This window comes from Indicator indicator, chromosome 13 (assembly GCF_027791375.1).
Source record: "Indicator indicator isolate 239-I01 chromosome 13, UM_Iind_1.1, whole genome shotgun sequence".
NCBI classification, from domain to species: Eukaryota; Metazoa; Chordata; class Aves; order Piciformes; family Indicatoridae; genus Indicator; species Indicator indicator.
In genome coordinates, this window is record NC_072022.1 from 26568522 (window position 1) to 26596358 (window position 27837).

At 41.0% G+C, this 27837-nt stretch overlaps 1 protein-coding gene across 1 annotated transcript; it reads right to left on the reverse strand.

The window, feature by feature from the left end:
- Positions 1-1134: 1134 nt before the first annotated feature.
- On the reverse strand, positions 1135-26981 carry HLTF (helicase like transcription factor). Its single transcript, XM_054385760.1, has 24 exons — positions 26909-26981; positions 24577-24923; positions 23622-23788; positions 23042-23175; positions 21811-21911; positions 21013-21087; positions 20620-20811; positions 20395-20490; positions 18988-19036; positions 18302-18388; positions 17555-17644; positions 16493-16582; positions 15510-15607; positions 14876-15023; positions 13964-14098; positions 12593-12728; positions 12106-12285; positions 11468-11589; positions 9340-9518; positions 7578-7706; positions 5911-6023; positions 5431-5611; positions 1967-2047; positions 1135-1316 (listed from the first exon to the last, which is right to left on the reverse strand). The coding sequence occupies exons 1-24, from the start codon at positions 26979-26981 to the stop codon at positions 1164-1166; spliced, it is 3156 nt and encodes a 1051-aa protein (XP_054241735.1). The 3' UTR covers positions 1135-1163.
- Positions 26982-27837: the final 856 nt, after the last annotated feature.

Genomic DNA, 27837 nt, shown 5'->3' on the forward strand with positions numbered 1-27837 from the left:
ATTTAAGTTTTGTTACATTAATAGAAGAAGATAAGGAGAGATGCTGAATAAGATAAAAACCTGCATATTTTGGGTTAACAAATGTAGTTAGTAAAGAAAGAAAACTTCTAAAACCATTCTGTCCTAGCCTCTTTGACTCATATGATGGTCAAGTGTTTACCTGCAGCCTCAGGAAAGCAAATGGTATGACCTGTACCATACCCTATGCATCTTATTTTCAATAGAATCACCTTTATGTCATTATCTGCCACTATTTCCTTCATAATTATTGCAGGCAGCATTTGCAGAAAAACTGCAGTCTTTTTATCCCTTGTAATAGCATCACTTGATGTATCAAACCATTTTCTGTTGGAAACTATAGGTACTCAAAGCAGTAACTGCTTAGATTGTGACTCAAGTATTGGAACTCCATTTGCCTCTAAAGAGCATCTAATCTATGGTGTTCCTTAGATGGTGACAACTCAGAGCAACCCTTAAGAGTCTTATGAAGAACAGCTGAGGGAACTGGGACTGTTTAGTTTGAGGAAGAGGAGACTGAGTGGAGTCCTTATTGCCCTCTACAACTACCTGAAAGGACAATTATAGAGAGGTAGGTGCTGGTCTCTTCTCACAGGTAATTAGTGATAGAACAAGAGGGAATGGCCTCAAGCTGCACCAGGGTAGGTTAAGGTGGGATATTAGGAAAACTTTTTCACTGACAGAGTGGTCAAACTTTGGAACAGGTTAAGTCACCATCCCTGAAGGTGTTCAAAGGTCATTCAGGTGTGGTGCTTAGTGGTGAACTTGGTAGAGGAGGGTTAATGGTTGGACCTGATGATCTCAAGGGTCTTTTCCAATCTGAATGGTTCTATGAGTCTGTAAGTCAGAATGTGTGAATATGCATTTCTGTTTTGAAGAGTTTTTATGTGTTCTTAAACATTGTACAGACTAAGCAGCATTTCAAAGACATGGGACACTAGAAAGATTTCAGGAGTGCACAAGAAGTTTATGCATTTCTAAATGAACATTCAGGAGCAAAGTCATTTTTATCATTTATTTGAAGCCTTTATCCTTTAACCATGAAGACAACAAAAGTAAAAGTTTGCATGAGCCATTGTAACTTGAAGGGTAATATTAACTAAAATATTAAATGTATTATTTACTCAAAATACCACAGTTCTAAGCTATAAATCAATGAGAGTCTTAATTTCATTAATTTTGGCTTGTTTTACTTCACTTGCTGAAGGCTTTTTGGTAGCAAAGGCTCCTGCTGCAAGTTCCCTTTTCTTGTTTTGAATTTTCAGCATATTTTCTTCCACTGAATCCTTCACAATGAACTGAAACACAAAGAAGCCCTACTTTAATGAAGGGATTCATCAGTTACTAGTTAGTATAAGAAATTTAAGTAGTTTGTAGGGGTTAAAAAAAAAAAGAGAAGAGGTAAAAAGCCAAGCACCCTAAAGCACATTGCATGGTTCCATTATTACTTTGCAAAGAAAATGCAAGGGGAAAAGGGGTCTAATGCAGCTGGAGGCCAAGGGTTGGCATTTAAAGATATTTTAACACTTGGGAAGAATATCTAAGTAACAGAAAAGAGAAGCTGACTTCAATTTCCCAAGTATCATTGTTCTGACTGGGTATTAACAAGGCAGACCACCTGTTCTTCTGAGAACAAAAGCAAAACCATTCTATATACCCTCAAGACAAAGTGTAAGAGCCAGGCTAGGTGACAGCAATACCACTCTATTTAGTCACTCCAACTTGCCCTACAAGGCCATATAATGCTTAAAATTATTTCTGTAAAGGCAGTAAGATACATTTAACAAAAATCTTACAGTCCAAAGCCCATCCTTCAAAAGAGAAATCACACCACAGTTTAAAGTGTACAATGTCACTGTTGTTCTAAAAATGCAGTAAAGCTTTTGGGAACGTCTTTGGATTTATTGATGACCAGAGAAGTGTTGGAACAGCTCACCTCACAACTCACCTTAGTAATAACAACATTATGCTTCTGGCCCAGCCTGTGACATCTGTCAAAGCACTGGTCCTCTGCAGCAGGATTCCAAGCCTGTCCAGTAAGCAACGATGAACAAGTTAAATAACCTCCCTTCAAAATACAAAGTAAGATAGATGTATATGGAGCCACAGAAGAGTTATTGTATCATCACCTTTTGAACAAACATTGCTTTTAGATTATTATTCCCAACCTAATGTCTCACTCCTAATGAATCCCTCCCACTATAAAGAAAGCTTATGCAACTTCTGGTTACATTTTTGTAACCAGCAGGAGCTTGTCAGGAGTCAGAGACATCAAAACAAGCTTGTTACAGTTTTAATGCTGAAATAAATACTGCAGCTACTACCTGCCTCAGGAATCAGAGACATCAAAACAAGCTTGCTGGAGTTTGAATGCTGAAATAAACACTGCAGCTACTAACTGCCTCAGTACCCTTTTGCTCATGACAAATCTAAAGTAGGTAAGCACAGGCAGTTACTAAACAGCAGACTAAGAGCCCTGAATTAAGAAAGTCCACATCTGTTTCCATTAGTATATGCAATAATCACCAAGTTAAGTAAACTTACTGAACACAAAATGGAAGAGCAGCAGCTCCTACTTATGCTTGGGGTAGAACGCCAAATAAAAGGATTTGTGAAATGCCAAGTCTGTGCTATGTGCTTTTGAAGCATGTTTTGCCTGAAACAAGAAACTACTAGTTCTCAGACAAGAAATACTTAGATCACCCTAAAATGTAACAATGTTTTGTCTGTGATGAGCAAATCTCATGCAGTTTCCAGGCACCCTTACTAGGAGAGCCTGAGGGAGCTGGGGCTCTTTAGCTGGGAGAAGAAGAGCCTGAGGCGTGACCTCATTCATGTTTATAAATATGTAAAGGGTGAGTGCCAAGAGGATGGAGCCAGGCTCTGCTCAGTAATGCCCAATGACAGCACAAGGGGCAATGGTGGAAGTTGAGGCATATGAAGTTCCATGGAAACAGGAGGAAAATTTTTTTCACTGTGAGGGTGACAGAACACTGGAACAGACTGCCCAGGGGGTTGTGGAGTCTCCCTCTCTGGAGATACTCAAAACCCACCTGGATGTGTTCCTGTGTGATCTGCTCTAGGTGATCCTGCTCTGGCAGGGGGGTTGGACTGGATGAGCTTTCAAGGTCCCTTCCTACCTCTAACAGTCTGTGATTTTGTGATAATGAAAGAGTTACCTAGGAACTCTTCTTAATGAACCTTTTCCACAGAAGCAGGGAAAAACCAGCAGCAGGCTAAGACAAAAAATTAATTTTAGATTCTAAGAACTTGATGCCTAAACACACTTATGATATCAAGCTGCAAGATAAAAGGCAAACCTCATTAATCTAAGGCAGTGAGTGGAAGTGCAACAACTGATATATCCATCACCACAGGATGAACCTCCTGGCAAGCCTCAGACAGTAAACAGTTCCAATGCCAACCTGACTGTACAAACAAGATGATGTCTTCAAAAAAGTCCAAATATGCACAAGCAGGTTCCATTTTATCCTTGCTGTGGTTGAGAGGACACAAGGGTGCTACTCACCCTCTTCTTCTCTTTGCCCAGCAAAGGGAAACTGAATTGCAATACCTCTATACCATTTCTGTAATATCTCATACCTAGGATACTGTTTTTCACATGAGAAAATATGAAGGAGCTTGAGCCTCAGAAAAACTTCTGTATACTTGTGATACTTTCACATTAAAGGTTTGTATTTCTTCCTAAAGATGAGAATTCAGCAGACATTTTTGTATTCAAGCAAACATATCTTTTTTTTTTTTTTTTTAAGGGAGGCTGAAGGGGGAAGAAAGTAGTCTACAGTTGGATAAACATTCCTCCCTTGCACTGTGGTATAGAATCATAGAATGGTCTGGGTTAGAAGGGACCTCTGAAGGTCATCCAGTCCAACCCCCCCTGCAGTAAGCAGGGGCATCCTTAACTAGATCAGGCTGCCTCTGAGAAAGAATGAAGATCTGTAAGCTACAGTTCTACAACAAATCCATGGAACTTGAGTAGAAAAACCGGTTATTCCACTGACTCCAGAGCTGCTGCTGCTGCTTAAATCCTGTTAGTGCTGCTAATTCACTTCAAGAAATGCTAATGCATGACTGCATTTCATTCAACACTGCACATTCCAAAGTGAGATCAGAAAGGATCCACTGCCCCTCCATCAAACACTAACCAGCCACTGCACTTGGGCTGGTTACCAGCAGGATGAAGAGAAGTTGTTCAGTGGTGTACAAGGGCTGCAGCTGCATTTGGCTCTGGTGTGTAACTGCACACATTAGCCCAGTTGGTGCTAAAGTGCTTGCCATAGGTTCTTACAAGGGCTCACCCCATGGCAGTGTGTGCACCATACCTCATTAACTTGACAGGAACTCAACATCTTCCTGGACTTCCCCATAGTTTTCTTACTCAGAGAATTGTTTTAAAAATAAAGTAAGGCAGCTGGACTAGATAGTGTTGCAGGTCCCTTCCCAATGACCTATACAGAAACAACAGTTACAAAGATCTGCCATAGTCCATGAAAAACCTTTCTCAGGGCAACATCTCCGCACTCTGCTCCTATTTCATTTCTTTAGTTTATTCAGTAAATAGCTTTTGTTCTCGTGCTGTTATTTTCACTAACCTGGTGTCCAAGCCAGTACTTTTTCTTTACTAACTGTGTTACCAGATGCCCAAACCAAAGCTAGACTTAATTTCATTTACCTAAGTTTTGCTTTCAAATGCACAAGGTACAGAATGCCTCAGTTTCCAAGTACCTAAAAACTAGGATATCAGAATAGAGGAGTAAAGAATGGGGAAGGGAGGAAGTGAAGAGAGAAACTTTGATTTTGTACACTGAGACAAGACATGAACCAGTTCTGTTACGAAAATAATTTTGCTACCCATTAACACAATTCACATTTTTATTCCTCACTAATAATTTTGTATTCCTGAGTTCTTTAATGAAAAGGAAAAAAAAATCCTGAATTTAGATACTATCTGTCTAAGCCTCCTAGAACCACAAAAGGTCACCTCAGACTTTATTTATAAGTAAATTCACAAAAATAACAGAAAAGAGTAGAGCAGAGGAGCACTGCATTATAACACAGGAAAAGAAAAAAACACTGCTCCTGAAATTCCACTTTATGGACAGAACAAACAGGAAGCCACATTCAGAAGTATCAGAGAGGAAGAAATAGAGAAGGAACAGGTATCAAATGACACTGTAAGGTGTTTGTTAACAGCATTCTTTCTGTTCACAGCACAAAACCATTGTGTTAAAACAAAAACTTGCCAGGGAAACAAATGAAGAAAGGTCCCATTTGCCCCTTAATACTCAGTGTTGTTCATTTGCAGAGGCAGTTTCCTTCTGCCTCTTAGGAAAACACTAAAGGAGCTTCACCTAGCTTAAGCCAGATCATTATGAACAAGCCACTACTCACAGGATCCATTAAAAACACTCGGGAAGCTGCTGTCAGATTTAATCCAACTCCACCTGCTTTCAGAGACAAAAGCATTACAGTTGGAGATCCTGCTTGGCTGCTCTGGAAACACTGAATTGCTTCCACTCTTTTCTTCTGTGCCATTGACCCATCCAAACGAGTGAAGACAAACCCTGACTCTCTGAAGAGAAAATAAAAATGTTCAGTTTAACCACTCATTTTTTCTGTGCCAACAGGAAATACATCAAAATCCTCAGCTCCATTTCAAAACCTGTATTTACAATTCTGCCTTTAACTGGTGACACATTAAAAGTAACAAGAATGAGCTTCATGGCTTTTTTCCCCACTAAATGATGTTTAAGTAATCTGTTCCTCTTCTGAAGTTCTACAAATCAAAAGGATGCTACATAATCTTTGTCAGATCTTTCTAAAGCACCACCAAAGCACATGTTTATTAAAAGTGACATAATTTCTACTTACTTTAAGGGATTTTCTATCAGTGACAGGAAAGTTGTGAACTGAGACACAACCAGGCACTTAGCAGTCGGATTTTCCCTCCGTAGTTCTATCAGAGCATGCATTAGAGCATTTATCTGAAACCAAATGAAGACTTATGCAGCTCATTCTGACTTGCTTTGATTCCACACCTTCTGGTGCTTTGGTAAGTACACAGCAGTTGAGAAATCACTGTTCACTATTACCTTCTAAACAAATTAATCTGAAATTGGGTGAGGAGGGGTTCTTTCGGTTTCCAAAGGAAACTAAAGGTTGAGCACTGTCAATGGTCACAAACTACATGGTGATTGGCAGTGCTGTGGGGAATAGGATTCAGAAACCCATTTTCCAGACATTCTCAACTGTCAGGAGTCAACAAGTTCCCTACCTCCAGGGCATATGGAAAAAAGGAACAGAGTAGTGGAACTCCAAATAGGCTTAAAGCAAGGGACAGCCACAAGCCAAGTGCTCTGCTGTAGCAATGCTCAAGAAACTGAAAGAGGTTCCCCCAGGAATACTCAGGCAAATTCAGGCAAGACCCTGGATCAGATAGGACAGAGGATAACGAAGGGCATCTGAAGTGTTCCTGAGATCAGCATGAGTACAGAAGAGGAAAGGAATTGGATCTGAGGAAGAAAAACCATTTCCAGTTTTCTCATGTAATTAGCTATGATGAGGTAAAGAACCACTAATTAGAGAATACAAGCCACTGCACCAGGTCCAAACAATTTAGTAACAACAACAACAACAATTATTCTAGACCACAAAGTCCTAAATTAGTTCTTAGGTCTTCACGTAAGGATTTTTAGAGAATAAATTTATAACCAAGTTTTGAAAGGACAAGAGCTTCATTGCAAAGGAACATTTAAAATTCAATGGCTTAGGAAAGTAATCTCAAAATGGTCAAAGCACAAGGAGGAAGATATAGGTCTTATTTAGATTATTTAGATTTTGTAGCTTCTAACTCAATTAAGAGGTGAATAATTTCACTAGTACTACTCTCTTTCTAAAAAGAGGAATAAAAGGCAAAGCAACAGCTTCCCCTTCAGTACCTGAAGGGATCCTACAGGAAGGCTGCAGGGGGACTTTTCATAAGGATGTCTAGAGACAGGACAAGGGGGAATGGTTTGAAGCTGAGGGAGAGTAGGTTTAGACTGGATCTTAGGAAGAAGTTCTTCAGTACAAGGGTGGTGAGAGTCTGGAACAGGTTGCCCAGGGAGGCTGTGGATGCCTCCTCCCTAAAGGTGTTTAAGGCCAGGCTGGATGAAGCCCTGGGCAACCAAGCCTAGTTGAGAGCTGTCCCTGCCCATGTCAGGGGGGTTAGAGTATATTATCTCCAAGGTCCCTTCACCCTAAGCCATTCTATAATAGTGAAAGCTGTATTCAGTTAATACTGCACAAGTAAGATACTGCACAATGATCAGCATCCAATCATAGTTGGTGCTCCTTTTGTCTTGTTTCCCCTCTGCAAAATTTGTCTGTGAGGAAATTTAATTTTTCTCCTATGCTGGCTAGAGACACTGCATAGATTTTACAAGACTAATTTAAAGTCTCTTGTGCACATGTAAAGCATGCTCAGCATATTTACATAAAAACTCTGAAGTGCTCCAGAAAACCATAATGAAAGCTGAGGAAAGCACAATGAAATATACCTTTGAACTGGATGTCCATCCCTGATCAAACCTCTTCCCATTACTGGAGTCTGCTTCCTCTTCTTGGGGACATTCCACCAAGTGCTCTGCTCTAAGCTCATTCCTGCAGAGAGGGCATTTGGCATTTGGCTAGGAAAAAGCCCAAACATTAGAAGAAACACATGAAATCCAATCATTTATAGTGAGCACAAAAGATCACCTTTGCCAAGCACCTTTTAGGAAATCATTGTGTTGATGTTCAGACAAAAATACCCTCCAGCAGCACATTCATTCTTGTAGCACATTTTGTCAATGCTGACATAACAAATGAAAGTAGCTATTTGTGACAACATTAAGGCAACATCAAAACTATGTGTTTTGACACTCAGCCCTTCTTAAAAGTGGTCTGAGAGTATTTATACTTGAAATAAGCAGCCTGAGATTTAAAAGCAAGCAAATACTTGGGCTGTGGGGAGAAGACCACTGAAAACACCAGAAAAATAAACCATCTTTCAAAGACAAGATCTTTCTTAGCTACAAACAAAGAATGACCTTTTACCTCTTCAAAGCCTGCACAGAAATAATAGCAGTCTGATGAAATATGCTTTGTCAGGGCCAGACACAGTGTATCTTCTCTTTTCCCCCAACAGACGTGAGAAATGAGACATAATTTAACACCCAAAGCTTTTTTTTTCCCCTCTGAAGCAAGAGGCAAAGTTTAGAATATATATAATAGATAAGGCAAAGTTTAGAACTGTGTAACAGCACTTCCACAAGACTGCTCACAACATGTAACAAAAGACCGTGGGAGCCACACAAACACTCGACTCTGTGAAGCAAAAATGACAGACATGAAAAAGTAAATAAATCTGCCTAACAGAACAAGCCTTTAAAAGTAACTAACTTGGTTTGCACAGCAATCTGGTCACAGAACCAAAGCATCTTTAGGCAGGCTGCAGAGCAGACCTCACAAAGCACATGAAAGAAACAAAACAAAAAAAAACTAAAGGGCATTCAAAAGATGCTCATCCACAAGTTTGTTCTGGAGAATATCCAGAGAAAGACCATAAAGATGGTCCTGCAGCAAGGCAGCCCCTTCACTGTAGAAGATAGCTTGGAATAAGGAGAGTAGATGTGATTTTATTTCAACAAACAACTTCCCAAACAGAACAAGGGGCAATGGGTGGAGGCTGAGGCATAGGAAGTTCCATGGAAACAGGAGGAAAAGCTTTTTCAGTATGAGGGTGACAGAACACTGGAACAGCCTGCCCAGGGGGACTGTGGAGTCCTCCTCTCTGGAGATACTCAAAACCCACCTGGAAGTGTTCCTGTGGATCTGCTCTAGGTGACCCTGCTCTGGCAGGGGGATGGACTGGATGAGCTTTTGAGTTCCCTTCCAGCCCCTAACATTCTGTGATTCCAATACACAACTCTGGCCTCTTTTAAGCACAACAACAGATACATGCATCACAACAGACATGTGCAGTGAAGGGGCATCCAGCCACATGGAGGTATACAGTGCTGCACTGGATGCCATCACTTTGACCCTAGGGACACAGTAAGGTAAGAACTAGGGAAAAGCATTTGCAAATACTGATAGACTTGGAACACTTCAGTTTGCTAAGCTGCTCTCTCCATAGCCTGACCTCAGGGCAATAGTTTTTATAACCCAGCTGATAACTTACACTGCTCACCATTTCTGTTTTAAAAGAGCAGTATCTAGCTGGCCTTCTGGTGACAGCAGTTCGTGATCGCAATTCACTGTAACCACAGAGAAACCAACCTGTTCACTTCTGATGACTTCAAAGATGCATGGCTTACAGAACACGTGTGCACAGCGTGTTATCACAGGCAGGGTCAGGGATTCTAAGCAAACTGCACATTCTTCATCTGAACCAGAGCTCAGCACCAACTTCATTTTACTCACTAATGCCTCACGCAGTTCCTCAGGGGTTGTATTATCTGTAAACACAGAAAGATGCTTTAAAACCCAGGAATTTCCATACAGAAAACGCTTTGAGCTGGCACACATCTACACAGCTCCAGTGATCAAAATGCAGTTAGGACAGTTAATGCACAATGAGGATATAGAAATACAGAATGGCCTAGGCTGGAAGAGATTTTAGAGATCATCTAATCCAACCTCTGTGCCATGGACAGGGACACCTCTCAACGAGATCAGGTTACTCGAGGTCCCATCCAACCTGGCCTTGAGCACCCCCAGGGAGGGGGCATCCACAAACTCTCTGGACGATCCATTCCAGAGTCTTGCCACCCTTGTAGTGAGGCATTTCATCCTAAGATCCAATCTAATCATATTCTCTTTCAATTTAAATCCATTTCTCCTTGTCCCATCGGAGGACACTCCTGTGAAAAGTCCCCCTGCAGCTGTCCTGTAGGATCCCTTCAGGTATTGGGAGGCAGTTAAAAGGTCACCCTGAAGTCTTCTCTTTAACAACCCCAGCTTCCTCAGCCTCTCCTCACAGCAGATGTGTTCCAGGCCCTGGGTCATCTTTGTGGCTCACAATGTATAAAACACAAGCTGCCAAATCAGAGGGGGCCTTTTCATCTAGTAATAGGACAAGAAGGAATGGTTTTAAGCTGAGGGAGAGTTGGTTTAGACTGGATCTTAGGAAAAAGTTCTTCAGTATGGGGGTGGTGAGACTCTGGAACAGGTTGCCCAGGGAGGTTGTAGATGACCCCTCCCTGGAGGTGTTCAAGGCCAGGTTGGATGAGCAACCAGGTCTAACTGAGAGACATCCCTGCCCATGGCAGGGAAGCTGGAGTAGATGTGAGGTCTCTTCCAACCTAAGCCATTCTATGACTCTACAGAAAAGTATTCAGCATAATCTTACTTGGAAAAATGGGAATGGGGATTCAAAGAACCTCAGCTGCATGCCCAGTGATAAATACCTGTGTGACTCAATGCCTGATAGGAACCAGCAACTTTCTAATGGCAGCTGTTCAACCAGTGGCAATACCATAGAGATGGCACTGCTGATAGTTCAGATTGCTTTAGTTAAGCAAAGGAAATTAAAATCATACTTTCTAGTTACTAATTAATTTCTAAATAATTATTGAACAATAATCCAATCATTTCTCCATCCTGTATTTTTCAGGAAGATAAATGGCAACCTTCTAGCAAAGGTTCTGGTCACATCTCATTGGTCTTTCAGTTGTCTGAAGAAAAAAAAAAATAATCACACCTATAGCAATTTAATATTCCTATTCCTCAGAATAGGAATATTAAATTTGAGAATTTAGAGTGTTTCAAGCAGGCTATTCTTTCTTCTGGAAGAAATGCAGATAATTTTTAACACCATGCAGCTACATAGTTCTGTCCTGTCAAAAAAATCAAATCCCACTCTCCTTTCAGTCCTGTGTTCACCCTTCCTTACAGCTGTAACAAAGTCAACAGTTTCCTATTCTGCTGAAGAGGCAATGGTTCTGCTGACATGGCTACCAATCTACAAGCCATTCCCCAAAGCTCTTCCACATCTTCTCTCCTGAGGCAGAGAAAAATAACTGCTGTCAAAGCGCTTCTGTTAAGTTATTACAGCAACAGATGCATTGCTCTTTAACAAGCTGCATTTGGCTCTGAAGAGGATCTCTTCAGTCTTTTCTGTATGGGCTGTCATATCTTTCTTACTCCTGCTTCTAGCCCATGTAACTACTCATACACTTCCTTGCTTTTGTTCATATTTTAGTATGTGCTCAAGCATCCACTTCTTAAACACATTCAAACATACTACAGTAAAAATAAAAAGTCACAAACCAAAAAGTAGGTAAAGCTAAAAACCAAACTGAAAAGAAGCCAGTAAGCTTGGAAAACACACAAACATATTTCTGAAATTTAATACAAAATGCAAGTCCTGTTTTTAGCAACATGGGAACCAAAAGCATTCACTCACCAGCTGCAAAACTGGAAGGCATACTTATGCAAAGACGAGGATGACAGCAAAGCTGCCTTAATCTGAGCAGGACACCAAGGATGTCAGCATAGTGACCTAGTACAGTCCCTTCACTGAAAAACCTGAACAAGAGTTTGATTGTTAGCATGCAAAGCTACAGCCTGAAGTAACAGATGGCATTAGGTGATCATGGTTTAGCTGTTATAATTATGGTTTCATTTTTCACTTTCCTGTTTGAATACTTTTTATTAAATCCTCTTCTGTAACAATGATGTCGTGGTGTTAGGTCATAGGCTGGACTTGATGATCTCAAAGGTCTTTTCCAGCCTCAATAATTCTGTGATTCTGTTTATCAACTGCTACCAATAGCATATTCTACTAGAAGAAATGCTAACAAGTGCTGACAACAATTCTAAGGCCATTCCTTACATATCTGCTATTTTTCTGTTTCTTGACAGAACAGTCATGCAGTAGCCTCTACTTCAGGAGCAAGCAGAGGTTACACTATTTTGCAATGATTAGCTCATGGCATCCAAACTGACACATGTAGCTACTAGAGTGAGCCATCAAAACTTCCAAAACACAAGTTTGTGATATCAAACTTCAACCTTCAGGACGATAAAAAGCCCTTTATTTACCTGCTAATAGCAGCTTTGCCCTCATTCTTCACAGACTGATAGATCTGTCTCTCCTCCTCTGTAAGTGTAATGTGCTGAATGAGTACTTTACGTTCTGGTAACTCCAAAACAGGCTTTCCTTTGACTTTGCTTGTTTTAGTTCTTCTGAGAGTAATACTCCTAACAAGAGACTGTAAACGCCTGAAAAATACATAAGAGACAATACATTACCCAGCTGGGGTGGGGCAGTTGGTTTTTTTTTGATCTGGGTTTGGTTTTAGCTTATTGCATAAATACATCTTCTGCACAAAATCCAAGCCCAGCAATACAACATCATTCATTCAGCTGAAACACTAGGTAATTATAAGTAATTATAATTATTTAGCATTTATCAATTTGAATTAAAAAATTAAATAAGAACTGATCAGAGATGCATTTCAATGTTAAAAGTGAAGCAGTCAGACAGCCCAAGCACTGCCAGTCATACTCAATCACAGGCCCTCCATACCCAAGCCCTCCTGGAGCTCCCATTGTGATCGGACGTTGAATTGTTCTGTGCCACCACTCTCGGTCAGTAAAAGGTTTCAGTTTTAAGAAGGAAATAAGAGACCACAGATCTTTGACAGAATTCTGAATAGGAGTGCCTAAACAGAAAACAAAGAAAGACTGTAAAACCTCAAACCCCATGAACTACACATTTTTAGTCAAAGTGGAAGTTCTGTGCTGTCTCCAAACCATCCACCATGGACAAGGTCTCTCATAACCAGTTTAACAGCTCATTAAGTATAATACATATTATTTATTTAATTAAAATATTGAAACCCACTTAAATGTAGAAGAATGAGAAAACTGCAGCTCTCCCTACTAGGAAAACTTGGATGTTAATCCTTCTACTTCAGCTTCACCAGCAGTGGCTAATTTTAAAGATCCTTCTCTGGAGACTTTCCAGACCCACCTGGTTGTGTTCCTGTATAGCCTGCTCTAGGTGATCCTGCTCTGGCAGGAGGGGGTGGACTAGATCATAGAATTGTCAGGGTTAGAAGGGACCTCAAGGATCATCTAGTTCCAAGCCCCCTGCCATGGGCAGGGACACCTCACACTACAGCAGGTTGCTCACAGCCACATCCAGCCTGGCCTTAAAAACCTCCAGGGATGAGGCTTCCACCACCTCCCTGGGCAACCTGTGCCAGTGTCTCACCACCCTCATGGGGAACAACTTCTTCCTAGCATCCAATCTGAATCTACCCACTTCTAGTTTTGCTCTCTTCCCCCTAGTCTTATCATTACCTGAGATCCTAAAAAGTCCCTCCCCAGCTTTCCTGTAGCCCCTTTCAGATACTGGAAGGCCACAATAAGGTCTCCTTGGAGCCTTCTCTTCTCCAGACTGAATAGCCCAACTCTCTCAGTCTGATCTCAGATAATCTCTAGAAGTCCCTTCCAACCCTAACATTCTGTGATTCTGAACTGTGATCATATACCTGCATGGTCCCCATCAGTTTAAAATGAACCACTACATTTCAAAAAGCTACTGAGATTAGGGTAAGCACATTAAGAGTGTGAGCTGCTAACCAGACATAATGTGCTGGTTCATGAAGAGGTCATTTTTTACTTCCACCTCCACCAAACCTGCATATCAAGTTATTTGAAAATTTGTGTCAGCAAACTGAATAAAACCTGGAAAAAAAAGCCCAAACCAAAACCACCCCAAATCACGAAACCAAATTAAAAACAACTAAAAGAAGACATGCCTCAATCATTGCTCAAACACAAATTCAAAGCTATTCCAAATGAATCTGACACAGACAGACATTAACTATTGCCCAGAAAAAGCCAAAGTGGGAAACAAAAGTTGTTGTTATAGTATTGCCAATTATTTTACCTGTAAGTACCCATCTTCTGTGTCCCTCCAGATTTAAGGCAGCTTTAGTTTGCTGAGCATTTGGATTTCGTATAGTGTGGCCCTCATCCAACACAATCCTCAGCCATTTGACTTTGTGTAAAGGGCTCTCACCACCTCTGGTCTGAAACAGAGCTTTTTGTAAATCTTTGACTCAAAGTAAAATACTTTATTACACCTGGATTGAGCAAGGTATTAATATAACCATTCCATAACTGTGTGTATTGGCATCTTATTTATTCATCAGCACAGAAGAGCAAAATCTTTCAGATGTAATGATTGCCAGAAAGTGTTACCAAAATCTCCTCCTAACTGAGTATGGGGAATGAGCTACAGCAAAAATAAGCTAAGCTTGAAAAGAAGAAAAGCTTCAAAAGACAGAGCTATAGAAAATAGATCAGAGAACAAAATGAAAGTTTATATTACAGATAAAGATTAATCTTCAGGCTTTTAAAATGGCAGGAATTTCTATGAAAATATCACTTCAGAAATGCATCTCATGCAGGCAGAAACTTGGTTGCAGCCTCTGTGCAACAAGTACCTTGATGTTATGTTTTTATATGCTCTGCATTCTTTGAACCTGATAGGGGAAGGCAGAAATGGGAGCCTCATGCCACCAAAATCTGAGGAGATTTACACCCTTTACATTCTTTTCCATCCTTTCAAAGTCTCTTTAAGTTGTCACAATTGCAATCAAATAATTTTCTCTACAGGTGCAATCAACAAAAAGCCTCTCTGTGTTACTACAGAGAGCACATAACAAAGTACATAAAGCACAGCTACAGCCATAACCTGACTGCCTGCCAGAACAGCACTTAAATATACTGCCAAATTAGCCCAGACACCCAGAGTCCTGACCATGAAGGGACTTTCCAAGAACACTTTCTCATTTACTTACTCCATAATCAGTAGCTAAGATGTTGTATGTTGTCAAGACAACGTCTTGTCCTGAAAGAACTGAGGGGTCTTTGCTACGGTCAGAGCCATAATAAACATAAATCTTGACCTGAAAGTCTTGATGGGTATGTTGTTCAAACTGGTCCTGAAAGAGAAGTTGTCAGAAGTAATCCCAAAGATGCTGTCTTACTTTGCAATTGCTAGAATCATGCAGTCAGCTCTCAGTGAATAAAAGCCACTTCCTCTAGCTCTGTACCATTCGACATCCACTTATATAACAAAAGCTATTTGAATTTGGGTTTCTTTTCACCTCTTCACCCAGGTGAGAAGGACAAAAAGTAGGCACCTCAGTCACTGGAGCTCTAGCTCTACCTCTTAAACAGTATTAATTCACATCCTCATGGTATATGTATTTCAAAATCAAAGAACTACAGCATCATTAAGGCTGGAAAAGACCTCTAAGATCATCAGGTCCAACCTTCTACCTAACACCTCCATGACCACTAAACCATTTCAATTCTTTATCTTTCCCAGCAATGAGGCCACACCAAGTCTTATGACTTCCAGGCACTTTTGGAGACCTTGTACATGGTTTAAATTTTAGCATTGATTTAGTTAAAAATAAACTTACCATCCAATTGCTTAGGACAGACAGTGGACATACAATCAGTGTTGCCCTGGGGCCATCATCAGAACATTTCTTCTCAACTGACTGAATGCTAGTGGTACCTGAGAAAACAGGAGACATATTTAGTGGCTTAGCAGTTCACATTAAAGCAAAAGCAGAAGTTCAATAGACTTAGGCTTCTCTGATGTCCTCTCTAAATTTCTTCACCCAATCAGCATTGAAGGAACTTATAAAAAATTAAGTTCCTGTCTTTAAGTCAAATGTATAAAATCACAGACTGTATCTGGCTGGAGGAGACCTCCAAGCTCATCCAGTCCAACCCTTGACCTAGCACTGAAGGGTCAACACCAAACCATGCCCCCAAGCGCCAGGTCTACAAAGCGCCTGAACACCCCCAGGGATGGTGACTCCACCACTGCCCTGGGCAGACCATTCCAGTGTTTGAGAACCCTCTTTGTGAAGGAGTATTTCTTAACATCCAGCCTGAACCTCCCCTGGTGCAGCTTGTAACCATTTCTTCTGTTGCTTGCCACCAAAGAGAAGAGGCTGCCCCCTACTCCTTCCAACCTACCTTTCATGGAGTTGTAGAGAGCAATGAGGTGTCCCCTCAGCCTCCTCTTCTCCAGACTGAACAACCCCAGCTCCCTTAGGACCTCCTCATAGGGCATGTTCTCCAGACTCTTCACCAACCTCGCTGCCCTTCTCTGAACACGTTCCAGCACCTCAATGTCCTTCCCACAGTGAGGGGCCCAGAACTGAACACAACACTCAGTGTGTGGCCTTACCAGTGCTGAGTACCAGGGGATATCACCTCCCTGTTCCTGCTGGCCACAGTGTTTCTAATCCAAGCCAGGATGCCATTGGCTTTCTTGGCCACCTGGGCACACTGCTGACTCAAGTTCAGTCAACTATCAAATAATACCCCCAGATCCCTCTCCAAGTTGCAGCAAAGTGCAAAATTAGTATCATGTTTATCCCTTCATTACCTTTTCTCTTTGTTCTTCTTTTTAAACTAGTAGATGAAGATAGAAGAGCAGATGCAAAGTCTGTACTATCTTGGGTAGCACAGGAAGTTGCTGGAAAAAGCCAAACAGATTTTTCACACCATGCAGAGTATATGCATACATTGGGGTTTTAATATGTTTCATAAAAACCAAACCTGTTAACCAAATTACTTCTCCTCTGCAATACAATGATGTGGAATAACTGGGGTTGGAAGGAACCTATAGGAATCATTGAGTACCACCACCTGCTCCTCACAGGACTACCTAAAACTAAACCATATGGCTAAGAGCATCAACCAGATGCTCCTTGGACTCTTACAGGTATGTGCACAGAAATACAATATTTTATCCATGTTTCAGGTTACAAATCTGGTTACTTCCTGGTCTAGGTTGAGGATGTCCCTGCTGACTGCAGAGGGGGTTGGACTATATGACCTTTGGAGGTCCCTTCCAACCCTGACCATTCTATGATAGGAATGCATTTTACCAGTTATTAAGAATAGACAGTTTAGCATAGGTTTCACTCCAAGTACTTAAATTTAACCTAAAGTTAACTGCTTAGTCCAGAGTTCCAGAAGCCCTTCAGTTTTTCCCATGCAAGATACTTAGTTCAAGGAGTGACACATGTTCTTGCCTCCTCATGATCACATTTCAAGTGTTTACCACAAAAGATGGACTTAATGTTTTTCATTTGTTTTTCCAGCCCTAGTGCCTTGACAACAAGGATATGTCAAAGTCTAAAAAACTTAACAATTCTGGCCTTCACCCATCCATTTGACCCTTCTTAGAGCTTGTCTCCCCAACACAAACTCAGCTAAGGAAACAGCCTACAACATTTACAACTGAAACATTGCTTTCCCCTTCAGCAATTTCTAAAAATTTCTGCTTAAAGTTTTGGTTGAAAAACAAAAAACCCACAAACAAACAAACAAAATCCCAAAATCAAATTCAGCTAGTTAGAAATTCTTTTCACTTTGGCTTCAGAAAGCAAGACACCAGGTGTCACAGTAACCAATTAAAAACCAAAAATTCCTTGCAACTTACTTTCTGTTTCTTGCAGCTGCAATTCTTCAGACTCTACCAAGTCACTGCTTCCTGAGTATTTGGGTTTCTTGGCTTTGTCTCTAAGATACCATTATTAAAAAAAGAAAGAAAGAACAAATAAAACCTCACAGCTCTACTACAGTTTGATTTATATATTAAATCTAAAGAGCAGAAAGCAAATGACATTGCAAGTAAGATACCACTGAAAAAAATGTTCTCTTTAAAAGGTAAAAAAAAGGGAAAGCACAGAACACAGAGCAGCAGGGTGAATGATGTTCATAAACTTGGCACAGGTCATCACTGAGGTTCACACCAATTATCAAGAGTTTACTGCACTGGGAATGTTCAAACCCGTTAGAAAGCTCCACAACTTCACCAGCTCTAAGCTGTGTGTCAGAAGTATGCCTGTCAAGTATTTGACCACTTAAAAACCCAACTGATACTAGAAGAAAGATTCCTTCACAGCCAGTTTTTCAGATGTACCTCACTGATAGAATCAGACATCTTTACCACTGAAGGAGACATCCTAGCATGCAGTCATGCAAGCCATGTAGAATGAGTTAACACTTTTTAATACACTCCAAAGTGCAACACTGATACAGAACACATATGACAAATGTAAGCAGAGGGGTATGGAAACAGCAGGAACACATTTTAGGCCAAGGTTAATTGTAACCAAGTACCACTTTGTTTTTTATATCCAACCCACCACACCAACCAATAAAAAGATTATTCCAATTATCTACCTTTTTGGAAGACAACTTGAGTGCCTCAACACAGTAGTTTTAGGGTTTTTTACATTTGAAACACCAGGCTCCATCACACTGCTAGATTCTTCATAAAGAAAAAAAAAGTATGTATGAAAACATACAAAGTCTTCAGCTTGGCTATCAAATCAACTTTAGCATAACTTGATCAAGTACTAACTGCCTTAATTCTGCACAGCACAAGTACTGCTGACACTGATTTACAAACCATACTAACTGCAAGCATCTATAAATCCTCTTGATACAACCTGAAAACTACAGGTGTCATAAAATCCTACTAAACACTTGGCATTTGCTCATTACTTTAAAATATTTCCCCAAAAGGAACCTCCTACAGAATCTAATTTAACGTTTCCTGTTTTAAAATGCAAGACTCTAAACAGATGCATAACACTGCTCTTGTTTTATCCACAAGGAAGAGTAAAAAGGAAAGCAAAAGGAACCCAGAATCCATTTCCTGCATGTCTTAACTTTCCTGGCAAGGGGCAACTTTCTCACAAGGCACTTAAATCTTCTCACATGTCAACTGAAACATCTTTAAATACTTCTCTGAGATAGCTGATTAATGGTCTGTGACAACAAGCACTGACCACAGACTATGAGTAGCCCACTAGTAGCATTAATGATCACACAAACACTGCTGGACTTTTCACACTTTGCCATCACCTTTACATACTCTAGGTCCAACGCTGCTCATGCTGTTAGTATCAGATTCCTATTGAGAAATGGAAACTTTTATTCTTGTAGCAACTGGAAAAAAATGCCAAATCACATTATTAAACTAACCTGACCAGTGATTAATTACTGCTCTGAAACATGAAAGGTTTGTTTAGTGGCAAGTCAGTCAGTCACTTGGAGATGCTGAAAAAGCTGTAGGGTTTTTTTTTAAGTGGCCAAATACAGAATTCAAATTAAACTATAGAGAAGCAAAGGAGAGAAACCCAGTGTGCACAGCTGCCCTGTAAACAAAGCACATTAAAATGTCGACTGTGAGATATTATTAAAGTCACACACAGAGAATTATTTTGTTAAATTTTGACAAGTATGGCAAAACGAAACAAGCCTCCCAGCTTTGCAAGATAAATCATCTGATCCCAGCATTTAATTTGTTTCATCATCTTGAAAATCATGTCACAATGAAAGCAAAAAGCACTTCAACTACATTATTTAAGAAAAGCTTGCACACTGGTGTTAGTGAACTAATTGTAGCTTCCTCTCCACTCTTTATTTCAAGTATTTTACCAAAAAAAAAAAAAAAAAAAAAAAAAAAAAAAAAAAAATCAAGATTTATTTATGTGCTTTCTACAGAGACACTCTGTCTGGTACTTCCTCCAAACCACACAGGATCTATGCACATCCCTAAAAAAACACCACTTGTATTTGTGCAGTCACAGCTTGCATATAGGAGAAAGTTATAAGAAGTTTAAGAATTTGCAAAACGTAACATTGAAAAAGTTTATGCCTTCATAAATTATTCCTTACATTGCTAAGACTACAGTCTACAGCTCATTTATACACTCTGGAGTAACACAGTTCACCTCACTAGGAGAGACTGAGGGAGCTGGGGCTCTTTAGCTTGGAACAGAGGAGCCTGAGGGGTGATCTCATTCACATTTATAAAGATGTAAACAGCAGTGTTGGGAGGACAGAGCCAGGCTCTGCTCACTAATGTCCAGGGACAGGATAAGGGGCACTGGGTGCAAGCTGGAGTAGAGGAGGTTCCAGGTGAACACAAGGAAAAACTTTTTCACTGTGAGAGCAACAGAGCCCTGGAACAGGCTGCCCAGAGAGGTTGTGGAGTCTCCTCCTCTGGAGACATTCATAACCTGCCTGGATGCTTTCCTGTGTGACCTACTCCAGGTGATCCTGCTCTAGAAGGGGCATTGGTCTGGGTGATCTTTCAAGGTCCCTTCCAACCTCTAACATTCTGGGATATTTTCACTGATCTACACTCTTCTTGAATGTACTTGAATAATATTTTCTATTAAATGGATACAAAGTTCACCATACAGGAAGCTATTAGGGAGAGGTGTTTTTATTCATTGCTGTTAAATATTTTTTCTTTCACCTTACCTCACAAAACTTTGCATTTGTGACCTTTTCAGCAGGAAGAGGCTTGCCATCTTGAAAATTTGTGAGAATCAGTGCAATAGTAGTAAGTGTTTTACCCTGCATAACAGGAAAGAACATCATAGTTTCCAGAGATGAAAATGAACCAAACAACCAAAGAATCAAAAAACACACAGACATGCTGTACCAAAAAAAAAAATATAATTCCAGCTTGATAACTATTATTACCAGCCCCATATCATCAGCTAATATTCCTCCAAGGACATTTTGAGGTCGCTTCTTTTCTGCAAAATTGGTAAGTGTGTTGTAATAGAAGTCACTTCTCTCTTCCCAAAATGGTGGTAAATGGTTGCTGTTCTCACGTGAAACCATCCAAGCTAAAGCCTGCTTCTGATGGGGAAGCAAGGGTGTGCCAACAGCCTGCAAATCAAAGAGATATGTCATGCATTACTTGCAAATTAAATCTGCCCTTCCATTTGTGGAAGAAACTTTTTTGTTTTAATGAAGTTTTATCTACTATGGTTTTTTCCCCCCTGTGTCCAGACAAAGCTAAATATGCATCTAGATGTTTAATTATTTCTATTTTCATAGAAAACTGTTTCTAGTTAAAAAAAAAAATACCTCTGCTCCTTCCATTTCACAAGTTTTATCATCTTCCCTCAGATCCTCAAACAATTTGTCAAATTCATTTTTAAGCTGTAGAAGTGAACAGGGGAAAAAAATTGCAATTAAAATTACTGCAGTTGAAAATAACCTCAGTAAATAATCAATGGCCATTAAATTACAATTCCCTGTCATATGGTAATCAATATAGATAAATCTACCAGTTCAGATAAATCTAACTTAGACAATTCATATAATTTAGATAAATCTAATTTAGATAGCCCAACCTCATTTGCTGGAATACAGTTTGTTAGCTGCTGCTAGACAAATATTAAGTTTACTTTTACCAAGACAAACTCATGCCAGTACAAGCCAAGAGCTTCAGAAGGGATGGCCAAATATGTTCACATCCTCCCTGAAGTAACTACTTCTGCTTTGAAAGAGCAAACAAAAACCAAAGGCAAAACCAAACCACCTCCCAACCCTTCACCTATCATCCTTAGCCAAATCTGAAGATAAAGTCTGAAAGTCAGATTTCATTTTTATTTAAGACCTCAACATATTTGTTGTCTGGTAAAGCATCAGGACAAAGAAAAAAAAAAAAAAAAACAAATACATCCCCACAACAATTAAAATGAATTACTGAACAGCCAAAAGGCCCCCAGAATTACATGAGACTTAGAAACATCTGCAAATCTGTGGTTTAGAGAAGGAAAAAAAAAAGCAGCTCCTACTTCACAAGCACTGTTTTATTCAGTTAAAGCCCTCCCACTGTTAAAATTTGAATTTCCAGGTGTTTAAGTACAAAATCCAAACCTGTTCTGTGGTCAACTGCACAGCAGCATGAGTTGGAGCACTGTAACTTGGACCAGCTCTCCCAGAAACCCCCTTTGATCCAAAAACACCTTCTGAACCTGCTTGTCCTGAAAAAGACAAGATTTTGAAACACACCAGTATGATGACTTCCTAGTCCCAACCTTCATGAGTAACAATGGTGATCACATTGTGGGTGTAAGGCCACCTTTCACCATTGGTCTTCTAGCTTCAATTTATCCTTTACTTTCAAGGGGCCACAAAGGCTTTCTCCCAGAAGAAATGGATAAGGCACCAGTTAGGATCCTTTGAGATGAGAGCCATGTCTTACAAATAGTGTCACATGAAATTTGACTGTGTAACAATATGATGATTGGTAATGCAAAATGCTTTTTTACTCTTTACTGTTAATTACGCACAACAGAATCTGTAAGATAAAACCTGAAAGCTTGCTATAAGTAAAATAGATCTATCCCTCACCAGGTGTTTACTGCATCCTGACTCCTAACTGTCTCAAAAAAGTGCACAAGTGCTTTGTACACGAGGCTGGCTCTGCAAACCATCAGGTCTGCTAAGCCTATTTGTTCAAATATCACAATCTCTATTTGTTCACACCTCATTAGTAGGATACACATTCTAGCACTCTGCTAAAAAGCAGCACTGTCCCTGAACTCTCATCCTGTGAAAATGTTTAATCTGTTTCTTTACAAAAACAAAGCTTTTCAAGTCTGGAGAAACACTGAGAATCATTATGGATTTTTAAGGAACTTGTGGAAACAAGCAACAGAACATCAGAAAGGTAGCTTGCTCAAATGCTTCTCCAACAGAGGGTGGTGGGACTCTGGAATAGGTTACCCAGAGAGGCTATGGATGCCTCCTCCCTGGCAGTGTTCAAGATCAGGTTGGATGAGGCCTTGAGCAGTCAAATCTAGTTGAAAGGCATCCCTGCCCATGGTGGGGAGGTTGGAGTAGATGATCTCTAAGGGCCTTTCCAACCTATGGCATTCTATAACTCTATGATGATAAAAGCTAGGACACAAAAGCATACTTCCTATGAAGTTTAAAATTAATAGCTGTGGGCACTGCATTATTCCTCAGCTAAGCTAAAAATAATTTTGTGAATGACAACACTATGATGAGAATGAAGCCCTTTTAGATTTCTTCTAACCAGTGGCAAGATTAAGCTGAGTATTTAAAAAGGTAAAAAAAAAAAGCCCCAAACTGTAAGACTTACCTTTCACAGGAGGAGCCAGTTTAAATCCATGCTTTTTTAGCTCATTTAGCACTGCTTCCCTGTTTTCTTCTTTTCCCCAAAAGCTCATCTGTACAGGCATGGTAAAGGTATTTTTTGCTCCATAAGGGACAACTCTGACAAAGAGCAGGGAAAAAAAATCAAAACCAGCAATCTTCTAGGTTTTTTTTATAATAAACTTTGTTATTTCTTCAGCTAGAGCTACTCCAAAGTGCTTATTTTCATCAAAACACAAAATGTCCCAGATAGGTGTTAGTACTTGTACTGCATAAACCTTTTACACAGACCACCACATGCACTGAATTTAAAAGCCCCAAAATAACCTTTAAGGAATTTGCTCTCACCAGTGTCTCTACATTTTAACACCTATAGGAAAGAATGACCTCTGTGCAAGCAGAGCAGAACAGAGTCTGAAAACACAAAGCTTTAATCCTATTGCCCAGAAGTGTTCTTTCTGGCAAAAAGAGAAACACTTAAAGACTTTTCAGAATTTCCTAGGAGTAACAAAACCCATTTCCATTATTTCTGTTCTCAGAACTAAAAGCATAATCTTAACACTTACCCTTCAACTACTGCTAGTTTGTTGTCCATAATGCCTGCTAGTGCTGCTGCCAGTTCTTTTTTTATGTGGCCCACCTGGTCTCCATTCACATTATTCACTTTCACTGCATTTTTATCATAAGGATTATTAGGGTCCCTCTGAAGTGCAACCATCTCATTGTTATTAACCTATCAAAGCATAACAAACAAATGCCAGAACACATACATTTTGTTGCCAATTACACACAGAAATATCTATTATACATTTACTTAAAGACTGTGAAGATTAAAGATTGATTTGCCATAGCATTCTGTTCAGTTTACCAACCTACTACTTATTCCAAAAACCAAAAGCTACCTGATAAATGTCACCAATTGCAAAAATATTCCAGAGAACAAGAACTTGCCTTCAACGGCAAAGACATTTTGTAAGGGAACAGACATCCTTTTGTGTCCATGTAAACAATTCAAATCACAGAATGTTAGGGGTCGGAAGGGACCTCTAGAGATCATCCAGTCCAAACCCACTGCCAAAGCAGGATCACCCAAGGGCAGGCCCCACAGGAACACATCTAGGTGGGTTTTGAAAGTCTCCAGAGAAGGAGACTCCACAACTTCTCTAGGCAACTTGCTCCAGGGCTCCAGCACCCTCACCATAAAGAGGTATCTCCTCATGGTGAGGTGTTTTAGCAAGACAGTTCAAATCTGATTTCTTGTTTTCAGCCACTTTCATTTGCTTTAGGTGGGTGAGCAAGGCCACCAAATAATTGCACCAGATTTGAAAGCTTGCTACCTTAAAGTTTGCAATTAAAGTGTTAGACTATGTACTTCCTGTGACTAACACTGAATGCAGCAAGTTAGGAAATAAGTATCTATTAAAATTATACTTGGGCAAAAGCTCTCAGAATTTAATTACACATATTTTGTCTGAGGCTGACAACTTTTTCTGCTGCCTTAAAATTCAATCCTGCACTTACAATCCCTGTGTAGTATCGTAATCCAACAACACTTCCTCGCAAAGTTCCATACAAGACAGCAGAGTCTGTATCCTCCTCTGTTCCAGAAGTGTCACCTACAGAAGGAAAGTCTTCCAACCCAAGACTGGAATAAAAATCAGAAGAGAAAGAATGGGAATAGTTTCCTGTCTCCTCTGGAGATGTTATATTGAGAGCATCCTCTTGCAGAATCTCTGCAGAAGGACAAAGTGTGAAAGATTTGATGATTACTTTAACAATAACAGAATTATTTCTTGTAATCTGTTTTACACCTTTCATAAGGCTACCTATAAACCCCAGGTCTACAACTTTGCTGAAGTAATATTTACCTGGAAACATTTTAAAAAATAATTTAACTTAAGGGAAAACTTTGTCTGCCATTTTTTAATCCCAAATAAATTAGTTTAAGCCCGTTACATTGCAGAGCTGACTACTTAACTGACTAAACTATGGCATTTGTGCATTCCACCCCACCTTCTCTCACAGGATGATCTTTATCAGCAACATTAATAATTCTCCAGATTTGGTTACATTTCTAACTATACCTGGCAGAGCAAAGTTTCCATATATTTTCCTAACATCCATTTTTCTCATTTAAAGTAAAAAGGTGAATCCCCCACACCAGTTATAATTAACTGTGTATAACTTCATGCCTGTAGCCACAAAATCTGGAATGCTAACACTGCACCCTTCATATTTATTAATCTTGCCTTCATACCTTAATATCTGTTATTAATACTTTATAATAAACTTCAGAGATGATCAGCTACTCCAACCTAACCCAGGTAATCACACCGTGTATCTCTAACACAAACTTCCACCAGCAGGTTCCCCTTTTGCTGAAGGGATGCAGCCTGTAACTCACATTGCTGTGCACAAAGAAACGGAAGCATCTCTGGCCATGAGTTCAATGCATGTTTGGAGCAAAGATCAACACACCAACTACTGCTTTTCTCAAGTAACGTGTAGACTAAAATCTCAATGAGAGTTTCAACTGATGCACAATAATCATGACCTTAGGCATATCCCAAAACTACCCTGCAGTGCTCCTGGATTCATATAAGAATCAGAGAACTGTTCAGGGGGGAAGAGACCTCTGAGATCATGAAGTACAGCTGCTCACCATCCCACCACTACTGCTAAGCACCACATCCACACATCTTTTAAATATCTCCAGGGATGGGGACTCCATCAGCAGCCCCTTCCAGTCTTTGATAACCTTTTCCTGTGAAGAAATTTTTCCTAATATCCAACCTGAATGTCCCCTGGCACAACTTGAGGCTGTTTCCTCTCATCCTGTCACTCATTGCAAGTGAGAAGAGACTAACCCCTACCTCTCTACAACCTCCTTTCTGGCAGTTGTAGAACTTGATGAGGTCTCCCCTCAGCCTCCTCTTCTGAAGACTACACAACCCCAGTCTTAACACTTGTGTTCAAGTCCCTTCACCAGCTCCATTGCCCTTCTTTGGGCACACTCCAGCACCTCAATATCCTTCTTGTAATGACTGGCCCCAAACCAAACCCAGTACTGAAGGTGTGGCCGCAGCACTGCCCAGTAGAGGGGGACAATCCCTTTCCTGGTCCTGCTGGCCACTACTCCTGATCCAGGCCAGGGTGTCATCGGCCTTCTTGGCCACCTGGGCACACCCTGGCTCATGTTCAGCTGCCCATCAATCAACACTCCCAACTCCTCCTCCACTGGGGTGCTCTTCAGCCATTATACCCCAAGTCTGTAATGCTGCATGGGGTTGTTGTGACCACAGTGCAGCATTCAACACTTGACCTTGTTCAATCTCATGCTGCTGGCCTCAGCCTAGATCTCTCTGCAGTCTTCCAGCCCTTCAGCAGATTAACATGCACACCCAACTTTGTCACAGAATGGCTTCAGTTCAAAAGATCTTAAAGATCACCTAGTTCCAACCCCCCTGCCACGGGCAGGGATGCCTCCAACTCGCCCAAGTTGTTCAAGGCATCATGCAACATGGCCATGAACACCTCCAGGGAGGGAGCACCCACAACCTCCCTGGGCAACTCGCTCCAGTGTCTCCCCACCCTCACTGGAAAGAATTTCTTCCTCATCTCCAGGCTCAATTTCCCCTCTTCCAGCTCAAAGCCCTTGCCCCTCATCCTGTCACTACAAGCCCTTGTCAAAAGTCCCTGTCGTCTGCATTAAAGGAGTAAGTTTCCATACAGTAGTCACGGAGAACTTGGCAGAGTCAGCTGTGGTTTCTTTTGCAAACGATATCTCAGATCACTGTAGAAGTGCCCTTCTGTTTTCTCTGACAGAAAACCAAACAAGCACAAACATGTTTACACAGCGTTGCTGGGAGAAGCAAAAGCCTCTGCTTCGCCGAGGAGCCAGCAGGGGGGGGTGAACCAGAAGCCATTTTGCCACTGCCCTGCGGGCAGCTCTCCAGGAGCCCCGGCAAAACGCAGGAGGCACAGGAGCGACCCTAGCACCCAGCGCCAACAAGAACACGAATAAGGCGGCGGTGGCTGAATTTCCACGCAGCCACCTCAGCTCGCCCCCACCAGCAACCTGCCCCGCCGCCGCTCGCAGGACCAAGCGGCCCAGCACAGGAGGAGGCCGCTGCGGTGCAGGCACAGCACAGTACCCACCGCTACTACCCCCGTCTCACTTGGGCAGCCTCCATGACATGGCAGCAGCACGGTCCAAGCGCCGCAGCCCCCAGGCAGCGCTACTCAGACGTCCGCGCTCCACAGCCCACCGAAGCAACCACCAATCGCTGCCAGAGCTCCACAGGCCCGGCCAATGACGACCCCGTGGGCAGGAGAACACCGCTCTTTCCCCCACCGAAGCAACCACCAATCGCTGCCAGAGGCTCCGCAGGCCCGGCCAATGACAACCCCGTAGGCAGGAAGAGGCTGCTCTCTCTCCCACCCCCCTTCCGGCGGTGTGGGGGCAGCTGGAGCTGGATGTGCCGTCCAGCAGGTCCGTTAAGCGCCCCTCCCCCAGGGCTTCCCGGCTGTGCCGGTGATATTTGATTGTTTTACTATAATCCAACGCCCTTTTACAAAGATTATACTTTTTATATTAATAAATTAAAACCAGAACATAAATTTTAATTTTAGTAGGTTATTCATTAAAAACCCTAAGATAAAAGGGATAAATTGTTCACAAGCAATTACTCCTATCTTTTTTTTGGTTTCCAAACCAGATACAGGATTGCATTCGTCTCATGAATTGTTCCAAGACTTGCCTTACCCCTTTCAGAACAAGAA

What these genes read in the sequence shown, in the direction of transcription:
- HLTF (XM_054385760.1), bottom strand. Translation starts at nt 26,981, where the DNA reads ATGGCTTCTGGTTCACCCCCCCCTGCTGGCTCCTCGGCGAAGCAGAGG. An exon ending in CTGATAGAAAATCCCTTAAA is followed by an intron (nt 5,612 to 5,910) that starts GTAAGTAGAAAT and finishes TTTTCTCTTCAG; the next exon opens with AGAGTCAGGGTTTGTCTTCA. An exon ending in ATAATGTTGTTATTACTAAG is followed by an intron (nt 1,317 to 1,966) that starts GTGAGTTGTGAG and finishes TTTGTGTTTCAG; the next exon opens with TTCATTGTGAAGGATTCAGT.